The following is a 12,133-nucleotide window of genomic DNA, read 5'->3' on the forward strand; positions in this document are numbered from 1 at the left end:
AAATCGACATCCATTGATAGAAAAGTGTGTAAAGGCAAATGATTTCCTTTGAAAAGCATTTGCGTTATGACAGCTCGCAATAGTTTGCTTATACCGTCATTACAAATTACTACAATATTCCTTATTAATTGCCTCTAAAGATATGAAAAATGGTTTATAGTATAAATATGGCAACTCATCTCTTGCCGTGGGAAAAAATATGGCCTTGTTTTCCGCGCTTTGGGCAGGTTTTTAGTGCTTTTTCGGCTAGATATTTTTTGCTAGACCTAAAGATTATCTGGTCAATATAATGGATATTCTGTGTTTGGGGACCCCATGGTTTTGTCAAGGTATATGTCGGTGTATGTTTGATGACCGCAAAAAACGAACAACCCTACTCAGCAACTATTTCGAATACCCAGGTTTAGGGATATTAATAGTTTAGTGTCTATACAGTTATGTGAACGTGAGGGACGTAAATACTTTCAAGACATGCACTTTACCCCGATAGCCATTATGTTATAATTGACCCAGCACAGGGTCAATTCGTAACAAAATCGGGGCTAGCAAATCAACATGTGGCAAATATTGGCACTCAATGTAAACCCTTTGCTGTTGGGAATTAGCTGACTGGTCAAATAAAAAACAACGGTTTACTAATATGAAGTGAATGGTTGTCCGGCATGTGCAAGTCTGTATAGCATTTAATTGCAAATTTATTTGATACAAATCGCTGAAAATCTTTTGCTCTGCACAAGGGCTGACCTCGAAATGCCCAATTAGACTGCTAAAATATAGTGAAGATACTGGTAACTAACCCTGTTTCATGGAAAAACGCTACTTAATTTATACTATTACATTGGTGTATGCATGACACAAAGATGTGATAAAATTACTATTAAAAATAATCTCTACAGTTTTGTTTTACATATTTTGGTCAGGCGCAATAACGGCCATCTTACTTCTCATGGGGTCTTAACAGATGTAGGCGCTGTTTTGTTCTGAACTGCAAATTCCAAATCGATTGTTTATCTAACGTTTGTTTACATTTTTACTTGCCATCAAATGGCTTCTACTTTACTATCACCGATGGTAGATTATTACAATGATGAAGAAGAACTTGATAGTGTGGACGACGACGATGATCGAAGCTTCAGGGGAAGAGACTCGGAAGAAGGTAGGTTCGCCAATGTAGCACATTTTGTTAGCTAGCTACTCTTGTGATATTTGTTATTTTGTTATATTTGTTAATAAACGTTGTTAGTTTTCTCAAATAGTCTCCTAAAACTAGTGACCTTTGCACATTTTTTAAAATGTTTTTTTTTTTTTTTTAAGAATGAACCCATCCCCATTGAAGAGTAAAGTTTGCGCCAGTTTGGGTAACTAACGCTAGCTAGCCAGCGTTGAATTAACACAGGTTTCTATAATCCAGCTTGTTGTTCGCAGGAGTTTAATCATGAGTCCAAACTGTTAAAAACGAGAGTTTCTATTGGACAAATTCAGATAGGTCCCGCCCCTTTTCGTTTGGTTGTAATGAATACGCCCCTGGCAGGAAAGCTACCTGTTAGTGTAGATGGGGGGACAAGTTCATTATCTTTTTCAACATTCATGTTTAGCGGTCAAGCCCGGCTTTACTTTTATACAGCAACACGTTGTCAAGTGGTGGACAGACAGAGCTAACGTTATATATATAAATAAAAGAGAGAGAGAAAGTGGTCTTTGTAACCGTGTATTGGACCTGGAGTCTCGATATTGGAGTTAAATTCGTAACAAACAGGCAGGCAGTCATTCTCAGTAAAACATTTGTAATGGTTGACAGGTGGCGAGAGACTCATTTGCTTTAACACCAATATGATTTCAGTGATTGGCCTTTTCTAACACAGTCTTGCCTCTGTTGGTGTGAAGTATAAGAAACTATATTTGATTTTGTAATTTCAGCTCTCCTTACATGTCCAGTTAACTTTGAGGCCAGCCATTTCATTGGGTACGTGCGTAGATGAAGGTGGTTTGTTGGGATTTAGCTAAATTAGGTTTAAGGCCGCGCGCTGATGCAGGCTATTTCCAAATGTCACGTTGCATTTGTGCTGTTAACTTTGGGCATAGATACAGATTTAAGCAATGACCCTTTACTCATGTTACCTGTATTTGATGGAGAGTTGTGTTAGTCTTGTCAATGCTAAGTCAACCATTCACTGGTGTTGTAACTAGCTAGCAAGCGTTAACGTTACGCCGCTAGCTAACGTTAGCTACCATCTGCTGACAGGTCACCGGCAAAACCTGCTTTGGCGCTGGCAAACTCAGTAGCTAACGAGCTAGTCAGGTATCTAAAATATGTACCCAACTACGTATTCTCATGCAGGCCTCGCAGAGATTGCATCTAGCTAACAAAATTTGAAACCGGTTCAATTGCCAAGTCTTGAATTAGCCGTTGCTAATAGCTAAATTGGCTAGCTTGACAAATCGCTCTCGTATTTGGCTTCATCAATTTGCTACGCGTTAGCAACGGGACAAATGTTAGGCACTCAATGTAAACCCTTTTGTTGCGAATTAGCTGGCTGGTCAAATAAGAAACTACTGTTTACTAATCTGGAGTCACTGCCCGGTCTGTGCAATTCTGGTTAACATTTAATTGCTAACTTTTTTTGATAGAAATGAGCAAGCCTGTTAGCTGAACGCTTAGTTAGCTAGCTTGCCATCTTGCGTGTGGCTACTTTAGCCTACGACATAACATTTCGCATTTATCAGACGACCTTGTTTTACTTTGTTAGTTTATTTTTGTATAAGTCTAAAGGGAAATGGCTGGTAACGCACTCATTGGGGATCCAAATAAAGGTAACTTGACTGAGTAGCTACATCTATCCTACTACTGTTTCCAGGTTTCCTAAAATTATAAATTTCATTGACTTGCTATTGAACAAATTGTTCTGAAAATGTTTTCTTGGCATAGGCCCTAAGTCATATGATATTGGTGAACTGTTAGCCTACTTACTGACGTTCGCCATTTTTTTCTCTTTTTTTCCCTTCTCCCTCTTTCAGACACAGAAGATGCCAGTGAAACTGACCTGGCGAAACATGATGAGGATGACTATGTGGAAATCAAAGAACAGTGAGTGTTGTCCACCAATTGCACAGTTACACTGGATAGAATATATGTTGACTTGGATGAAATGGGATGTTCAAAATGTAGCCTGATCTTGAAGGACTACATTTACAGATTTAGTAGTTGGTTGTGATAATCATGTTTTATTTGGTTTCAGGATGTACCAAGACAAGCTGGCATCATTGAAACGGCAGTTGACGCAACTCCAAGAGGGTAGTGTCACTGTTTCCAATTATCCTCACTGCATTTATGAATTAGGCCTATCCTATAATCAGTTCATTATCCTCCTTGCATTCACAATCAATGTGATTATCAATGTCATGAATTCCTCCGCTCAGAGGTGGTGCTCTTTGCTTTCAGAGATTGTTTGGAAAAGAAGTTGGAAGTTTATGTACACTTGTTTTTCAACCACTCCACAAATGTCTTGTTAATAAACTATAGTTTTGGCAAGTCGTTTAGGACATTTACTTTGCATGACAAGTAATTTTCCAACAATTGTTTAGACAGATGATTTCACTTATAAAACACTATCACAATTTCATACTTTTTGGAGTGATGTCCTCTAGTCTGATGAAATAAAAATGAAACTGTTTGGCCATAATGACCATTGTTATGTTTGGAGGAAAATGGGGACGGTTGCTAGCCGAAGAACACCATCCCAACTGTGAAGCATGGGGGTGGCAGCAGCTTGTTGTGGGGATGCTTTGCTGCATAAGGGACTGGTGCACTATACAAAATAGATGGCTTCATGAAGAATGAAAATTATGTGGATGTATTGAAGCAACATCACTCAGGAATTTAAAGCTTGGATCTTTTCAAATGGCCAATGACCCCAAGCATACTTCCAAAGTTGTGGAAAAATGGCTTAAGGACAACAAGGTCAAGGTATTGCAGTGGCCATCCAAAGCCCTGACCTCAATCCCATAAAAAATGTGGGCAGAACTGAAAAAACATGTGCGAGCAAGGAGGCCTTACAAACCTGACTCAATTACACCAGCTCTGTCAGGAGGAATGGGCCAAAATAACCCAACTTATTATGGGATGCTTGTGGAAGGCTACCCAAAATGTTTGACCCAAGTTTAAAGAATTTAATGGCAACGCTACCAAATACGAATTGAGTGCATGTACACTTCTGACCCACTGGGAATGTGATGAAAGGAATAATTCTCTCTACTATTCTGACATTTCACATTCCTAAAATAAAGTGGTGATCCTAACTGACATAAAACAGGAAATTCTTACTAGGATTAAATGTCAGGAATTATGAAACTGAGTTTAAATGTATTTGGTCTCCTAGGTGTATGTAAACTTCTGACTTCAAATGTATATGCTGTGTTTTAATTAAACTCTTCCCTGCAGGAACACTTCAGGAGTACCAGAAGAGAATGAAGAAGCTTGACCAACAATACAAGGAGAGAGTCCGCAATGCTGGTAAGAAAATGGCACTGTTGTGGAATTGGATCACTGTGCTCAGCCCTAAATGGCTCCCTATATAGTACACTACCTTTGGATCAGGGCCCATAAGGCGTAGGGTGCCATTTGGGATACACTCAGTCACCGTTAAGTTGTTGCCACATGGAGAGACCTCATTCTGTGTCATTTGAACTTGGAACACCCAAAGTGTGTGCTGCATTTTTGAGGGAGCCAGCTTGTAATCATTTACTGCAGCATTTCTTCCTGCTGTGTACATGATGAATAAAAACACTATTATTTTGTGGTTGTTGGTTTTGTGCTTAAAGTCAATGTGACAGCCAGGGATTATCTGACAATGCAGTCAACATGAGCGTTAACATTGTAATTTTTCTGTTTCTTTCTTATAGATCTCTTTCTCCAACTTGAGGTAAGAGATGTTTTGATATTATTACCTAACATGGAAATTCAACTGAATCCTTCACCTGCAAATTATTGCATTTTTTAAATGTATTTTATGGCCTTTCGACACAATCTCTGGTTCCTTCTCTCTCTGGTTCCTTCTCTCTCTGGTTCCTTCTCTCTCTGGTTCCTTCTCTCTCTGGTTCCTTCTCTCTCTGGTTCCTTCTCTCTCTGGTTCCTTCTCTCTCTGGTTCCTTCTCTCTCTGGTTCCTTCTCTCTCTGGTTCCTTCTCTCGCTCTCAGACAGAACAGGTGGAGAGGAACTACATCAAAGAGAAGAAGGCGGCGGTGAAAGAGTTTGACGATAAGAAGGTGGAGCTGAAGGAAAACTTAATTGCTGAGCTAGAGGAGAAGAAGAAGATGATAGAGAATGAGAAATTAACAATGGAGCTGACAGGCGGTAGGAGAATCACTGAGACTGTCTCCCTCCCTCTCATCTCACTCTGTTTTTGCTGAGGAAGAAGACTATGTAGGATAACTTATTTTATCCTCAGTGGAAGTGTTTTGGAGATGGAGTTTCTTAGCTCATCTTATATCTCACAACCTTCATACTAACAAGGGCTAAAAGTCTTAGATACATTGTTTTCACTCTCTAACTTGCAGATTTCCATGCTAATCATTCAATTGAAGATCTCCGTTTCAGTGCAGTGATGTTAGTTTAACCTATAAGGTCATACACATATTGGCCAGTTTATTATGTACATCACCCAGATCACACACATAGTTTGCGCCAATATAAAGCAGGCATTCAGTTACTGTTTCACTGAACATTAGAATGGGCAAAACGAGTGACCTAAGAGACTTTGGTGGTTTGTTCGCTGGTTCCAGTATCTCAGAAACAGACGGCCTCCTGGGCTTTTCACACACGGCAGTGTCTAGGGTTTACTGAGACAACACGGCAAGAATCGTGCAATCTAACAGGCGTGCCACAAATGGGCAAATCACGGCGCAGAATGGCTTCTCAGTAAGCATAACTCATCGGTCCTTGTCACAGATGAGTTATAGCAGCAGACGACCGCACCGGTTCCACTCCTATCAGCTGGGCATGCAATCACCAACACTGGACAATTGAGTGGAAAAACATTGCCTGGTCCAACGAATCCTGGTTCCTGTTGGCATACAGATGGCAGTCAGGATATGGAGTAAGCAGCATGAGTCCATGACCCCATCCTGCCTGGTGTCAATAGAGGCTGGTGGTGTAATGGTGTGGGGAATGTTTTCCTGGCACACGTTAGGTCTCTTGATACCAACTGAGCAACATTTCCATGCCCAGGTTGTTCTGGAGGCAAAGAGGGGTCTGACCCTGTACTAGAACTGCACTGTTGAATCGGATCACTGAATGTGTGTGTACACACTGAGTATACCAAACATTGGGATAATCTCCATAATATGGAGTTGGCCCATGTTGACTCCAATGCTTCCCACAGTTGTCAAGTTGGCTGGATGTCCTTTGGGTGATGGACCATTCTTGTTAAAACCCAGCAGTGTTGCAGTTCTTGACACACTCAAACGAGTGTACCTGTCACCTACTACCATACCCTGTTCAAAGGCACCTACTACCATACCCTGTTCAAAGGCACCTACTACCATACCCTGTTCAAAGGCACCTACTACCATACCCTGTTCAAAGGCACCTACTGTTCAAAGGCACCTACTACCATACCCTGTTCAAAGGCACCTACTACCATACCCTGTTCAAAGGCACCTACTACCATACCCTGTTCAAAGGCACCTACTACCATACCCTGTTCAAAGGCACCTACTACCATACACTGTTCAAAGGCACCTACTACCATACACTGTTCAAAGGCACCTACTACCATACCCTGTTCAAAGGCACCTACTACCATACCCTGTTCAAAGGCACCTACTACCATACCCTGTTCAAAGGCACCTACTACCATACCCTGTTCAAAGGCACCTACTACCATACCCTGTTCAAAGGCACCTACTACCATATCCTGTTCAAAGGCACTTAAATATTTTGTCCTGCCCGTTCACCCTCAATGGCACACGTACAATCCATGCCTCAAAGGCTTAAAAATCCTTCTTTAACCTGTCTCCTCCCCTTAATCTACACTGATTTGAAGTGGATTTAACAGTTGACCAATAAGGGATCATAAGATTCACCTGGTTAGTCTGTCATGGAAAGAGCAGGTGTTTTCTTTTTAATTTAACTAGGCAAGATCAAAATGTTATTTACAATGACTGCCAAACCCAGACGATGCTGAGCCAATTTTGCACCATCTTATGGGACTCCCAATCACGGCCAGTTGTGATACAGCCTGGATACAGCCTTAGACCGCTGCGCCACTCGGGAGCCCCAAGTTTTGTATACTCGGTGTACATGTACCAATATAGCTTTTCTCTGTGTTATACCCACATGAGTGTCACCCATTTAATTATTAGAATGTACATTCCCATTGAAGTACTCTGACAGGTGGACAAGCAGTAATATTTCTACAGTGTCGGGTGCATGGCGGTAAGCTCATTCCATATTACCCCTGTGTAGATTCCATGGAGGTGAAACCCATCATGACCCGGAAGTTAAGGAGGCGGCCCAACGATCCAGTCCCCATTCCAGACAAGCGGAGGAAACCTGCACCTGATATCCTTTACTAGAAGTCCAATCACTGTCTGTCCTGTCTACAACAGTGTTGATCCATGTTAGACACTGTCCAGCTTCAAAGAATCTCGTCTTGACTGATTAATTACATTTCACTTCTTCATCTTCACAGGGTTAAAACTTACCAGATACAGTTTTTACCCCTTCACAGAAATATATATATACATATATACACACAAATGATGATTTGATTAAGACGAGTTGTCCTTAACGATCCACACCTCAGCTTAACTATTTGCTAACCGATGACCAGATCCTGGAAGATCTGAGAATACTGAACAAGCAGCTGAAATCCCCTAAGCGTCCAGGTATGTGAGCAGTCCAGTTTTTACAACTGTTAGAATTGTTTTGTTTCAGTCTAAATGCCATCAAGCCAAAATTAGGATGAATCAAGTTATTATACATGTTAATTTTATTTACATTAAACATCATGAACTACCAGGCTTGGCAGCGTTTTTAGTAAATTAACTATTTACATTGAAATTACTTTAGTTTTTCTCACGCCATGTTTTCTCCCCCAGTGTCTCCGTCGTCTCCAGACCAAATGCCCACCATTCCAATGGAGGCCCCCTCACAGCGCTATGAGGCCCGCATTGAAGAGGGAAAGCTGTACTACGACAAGAGATGGTACATGCACACTGACTGTCTTTTTCATTTGGTTGATTCGACCATTTAAAAAAAAAAAAAAAAAAAAAAACATTTTTAAACACAGCAAAAAGGGGGAATTTTGTACTTTTATTGTCTGCTGTTGTGGTTTATCGCTGTTTTAATAGGATTGGTCTAAATATAAGATCTACTGAACTGATTCCCTATAATATAATACCTAGTGTTTTAATTCATGATGCGCTTGACTTTTAGTAGCCACTAGATGGAGCCACAGCCGTGTAAATCCTCATGCTCTACTGACTGAAGAATTCCTGGCTTTGCTGATATGTCTGGTTTTTTTAAGACTTCAAAAACAAGATTCAAGAAATGGAAATCATGTTTGTAGTATGTTTATAGTAACATTCCCTCTGGCCAATAGGTCATATTTCATATAAACCAATGGGTGGCTGGAATGTTAGCCAGGCAAGCTCATACTACCTGTCACCATGAAATTACATTACATCGCTATCATGAGGATGGAACATGGGTTTTGGCATACAGAGCAGTATGCCATTTGGTGATAGTTCCATAGGCTGACAGAAATGACAGTGTTTGCTTGGATGGATAATCTGTCCTCTCAGGCCCTTTGGGTAAAGAGTAGCTCTCTGCATAGGACATCACGCACCACTGAATAATTCCTTTTGAAGAGTGGAAAATGTGAAATGTGCTCCTCTGTGATATTAAACATGGCTTTCCATGACTTTCATGTAGCCTTTGATCAATTCTGAAGTGAGAGAGGGGATCTCAGTTGAGTGAAGTGTTCGCTGCTATCGTTCTCACTCTCACAGTCTCACCAGACCTAGGATAAGAAAGGCTGAGGGGAGAGGATGGTGAAGACTGGTGGTTGAAACCACATGTGTTCTTCTCCTTTCTCCCGGTAAATGATGTTTCATCTAATGCGCTTGCCTGAAAGCAAGACAGCTGAAGCAAGCGGACATATCTTCTTCAATAAAGAAAAACCTTTTACTGATTCTGTCTGTTCCAGCTTGTCACTCCTTTTCACTTACTTCAGGGACTCTCTCCTCAGCCACAATCAAAGACTACCTGCCTTTTGGCCATTTTGTTTCTCTCTCCATTACAGTATTGTCAGATTATCTATTATAACCTTTAAGGGATTAAGGGATTGTGTGCTCAAGAGGATAATAATAATAATAATAATATAATAATAATATATGATTAAGGGATTGTGTGCTCAAGAGGATATTGTCCTATAGGTTTCGAAGTCCTTATCTGAGTGGACTGATTCCTGGGGCGGCAGGTAGCCTAGTGGTTAGAGCGTTGGGCTAGTAACCGAAAGGTTGCTAGGTCAAATCCCTGAGTTGACAGATTCAAAATCTGGCAGTTAACCCACTGTTCCCCGGTAGACTGTCATTGTAAATAAGAATTTGTTCTTAACTGACTTGCCTAGTTAAATAGAAGTAATTCCTTCTCGTACCCCTCACTCAATGCCAGATAACTGATCCTGTTATACTAAATGAGCTACATGTAATATTTTCTAGGTCATGGTTTCAATAGGACAGTGCTAAGAAATTCCTACAGACTGCAATTTAAGATAATTATCATAAACCACCAAGCATTCATTTTCCAGGATGTGAGGAGGTTTTGTGTTGCTAATGTTTTGTGCTATTTGTAGTTTAAAAAATATATATATTCAAAAAATAACTTGTGGCTTTCCCATCAGGTATCATAAGAGCCAGGCCATTCACCTGGAGTCCAAGGAGAACACCAAGATCAGCTGTGTCATCAGCTCAGTGGGAACAAATGAGGTGGGTTTCAGTTCTCATTTCCACAGCTCTATGCTTGTACCACTTAAATCCATTATATATTAGAGGGATCCATGACTTGCTATTATAGAGTTATGGTGGTCGTAGTAGTCTGTCCAAAGTGCAGTGTAAGTATTGTATGGTGGTGGTTTTTTCAAACTTATCCAACCAGGCAATTCAATTAAGAAGAAATTCTTATTTCCAAGATGGCCTGGCAAAAGGCCTCCTGTGGGGACGGGCTTAAAGATGAAATGACAAAACGGACAACCGACGACAGCAAACTGTCTGTGAAGTAAAACGACATGCTTCCTTACAGAAGGCTACGCAAACTAGTCACATGGGGTGACAACCAGGAACAACTACATGTCTCAACAACCAGTTAATCTATTTGTCCTTTGAACTCCTCCAGGGACAATAGGTCCAGTTAATCTATTTGTCCTTTGAACTCCTCCAGGGACAATAGGTCCAGTTAATCTATTTGTCCTTTGAACTCCTCCAGGGACAATAGGTCCAGTTAATCTATTTGTCCTTTGAACTCCTCCAGGGACAATAGGTCCAGTTAATCTATTTGTCCTTTGAACTCCTCCAGAGACAATAGGTCCAGTTAATCTATTTGTCCTTTGAACTCCTCCAGGGACAATAGGTCCAGTTAATCTATTTGTCCTTTGAACTCCTCCAGGGACAATAGGTCCAGTTAATCTATTTGTCCTTTGAACTCCTCCAGGGACAATAGGTCCAGTTAATCTATTTGTCCTTTGAACTCCTCCAGGGACAATAGGTCCTGGAGTTTTGGGTTGGCTTGGTGGAATTTCAACACCAGGTGGCTAAGTAAAAGGGCCATTTTTCCATGCGCTGTTCTAATTTTGGGGCTCTTCGCATAAAACAAGATTGAGATCTTAGCTTGTATGTGTTTTCATTTCGAGCTGGAAGAGAGGATGGAAAAAATGGTAGTTTTCCTAAAATGGCCTGATATGTTTAATACAGTATATAACTTGTGGAATGTTCTTTTGATATGTTTTGGAACTCCTGATATGATGAGCACCATGCTTTTATTATATAGAGGCTCTTTTGTAAATTACCATAATGAGTCCTATTGGTTGGGTTTCCCTTCAGATCTGGGTGAGGAAGACCAGCGACAGCACCAAGATGAGGATCTACCTGGGACAGCTACAAAGAGGGGCGTTTATCATCCGACGACGGTCGGCAGCGTAGAAACAACACCCTTCACACTTTCCCTTCATCCATCCATCCATTCCTTCCATTTTGTACATGCAGTATGTTGCTCCCCCCTCCCTCACGTGGCTCTCTCCCTCATCCCTACTGTGTGCTTGGAGGAAGTCTTCTCAATAACTTCCTGGTGTTTCAATCAATCAGGACCACAGGAGGGGAAGAACGACGCTTTCTGTCAGTGTCTTTTTAGACATCACCAAGCACACGTTGAAGCCTTTCTCCTTGCAAGTTTTGGCTCAAATAACCCTTTAGGCAGTTGAGTAAACTGGATAGCCTTGGTATAGCAAATGTTGTCATAGCTACACTATACCTTGTCATAGGCTTAGTGAAATGATTTCCATTTTGCTTACGCCATCCAATGCTCTCAGATCTCCACAAGTGCTTAGGGGCTGAAGGTCGGTGTTTTGATTGGTCTTCCTTTATATACACCTAACTTGGTTCTGTAGAAGTTTCAGTCAGCTGTGCCACTCAGCTTAAATCGCATGTCATCTTTCTTCATCATGACATTGTCTGGTATTGTTTTTTTCTGGTCAATTAACATTTTATCTTTTTTTCAGAATATATTGGATAGACTTTTAAGGTTTTAATTTTGTATCTGTATTATTGACATTAAATGAGTTCAGTTAAACCAAAATGTTGAATACATCTGACGTGTCTAAACTGGTTTTGCACATGGGAGGAAGATGAACATGAACTATTTTATATTTGATCGTTTTCTTGTGCGTTACATTTATTAAATGTGTTCCACTGTAACTGACAAAAGGCAGTAACATACCAGCCACCACTGATTTATCTTTCAGGGCGGGCCCCCGCCACCATAACGTGGCCAGCGCCCCCCCCCACCGTAACGTGGCCAACGGTTCCCCCGCCGTAATGTGGCCAACGGTCCCCCCCGCCGTAACGTGGCCAACGGTCCCCC

The 12,133-nt window shown here is 41.1% G+C and overlaps 1 protein-coding gene across 2 annotated transcripts; it reads left to right on the plus strand.

Moving 5' to 3' along the window:
- The first annotated feature begins 942 nt into the window (after positions 1-942).
- On the plus strand, positions 943-11,859 carry LOC124036594 (sin3 histone deacetylase corepressor complex component SDS3-like). 2 transcript variants are annotated; one of them, XM_046351349.1, is made up of 11 exons: positions 943-1,156; positions 3,016-3,085; positions 3,237-3,292; positions 4,439-4,510; positions 4,900-4,919; positions 5,194-5,350; positions 7,463-7,558; positions 7,798-7,884; positions 8,098-8,203; positions 9,903-9,987; positions 11,098-11,859. In XM_046351349.1, the coding sequence occupies exons 1-11, from the start codon at positions 1,045-1,047 to the stop codon at positions 11,194-11,196; spliced, it is 960 nt and encodes a 319-aa protein (XP_046207305.1). In that variant the 5' UTR covers positions 943-1,044; the 3' UTR covers positions 11,197-11,859. The 2 variants fall into 2 exon arrangements, with proteins under 2 accessions (XP_046207305.1, XP_046207306.1); XM_046351350.1 differs by lacking the exon at positions 943-1,156 and adding an exon at positions 1,549-2,811.
- The last annotated feature ends 274 nt before the right edge of the window (positions 11,860-12,133 follow it).

The sequence above is a fragment of the Oncorhynchus gorbuscha genome, linkage group LG05, assembly GCF_021184085.1.
Source record: "Oncorhynchus gorbuscha isolate QuinsamMale2020 ecotype Even-year linkage group LG05, OgorEven_v1.0, whole genome shotgun sequence".
NCBI lineage: Eukaryota > Metazoa > Chordata > Actinopteri > Salmoniformes > Salmonidae > Oncorhynchus > Oncorhynchus gorbuscha.

What these genes read in the sequence shown, in the direction of transcription:
- LOC124036594 (XM_046351349.1), top strand. Translation starts at nt 1,045, where the DNA reads ATGGCTTCTACTTTACTATCACCGATGGTAGATTATTACAATGATGAA. An exon ending in ATCTCTTTCTCCAACTTGAG is followed by an intron (nt 4,920 to 5,193) that starts GTAAGAGATGTT and finishes TCTCGCTCTCAG; the next exon opens with ACAGAACAGGTGGAGAGGAA. An exon ending in AACAATGGAGCTGACAGGCG is followed by an intron (nt 5,351 to 7,462) that starts GTAGGAGAATCA and finishes ACCCCTGTGTAG; the next exon opens with ATTCCATGGAGGTGAAACCC.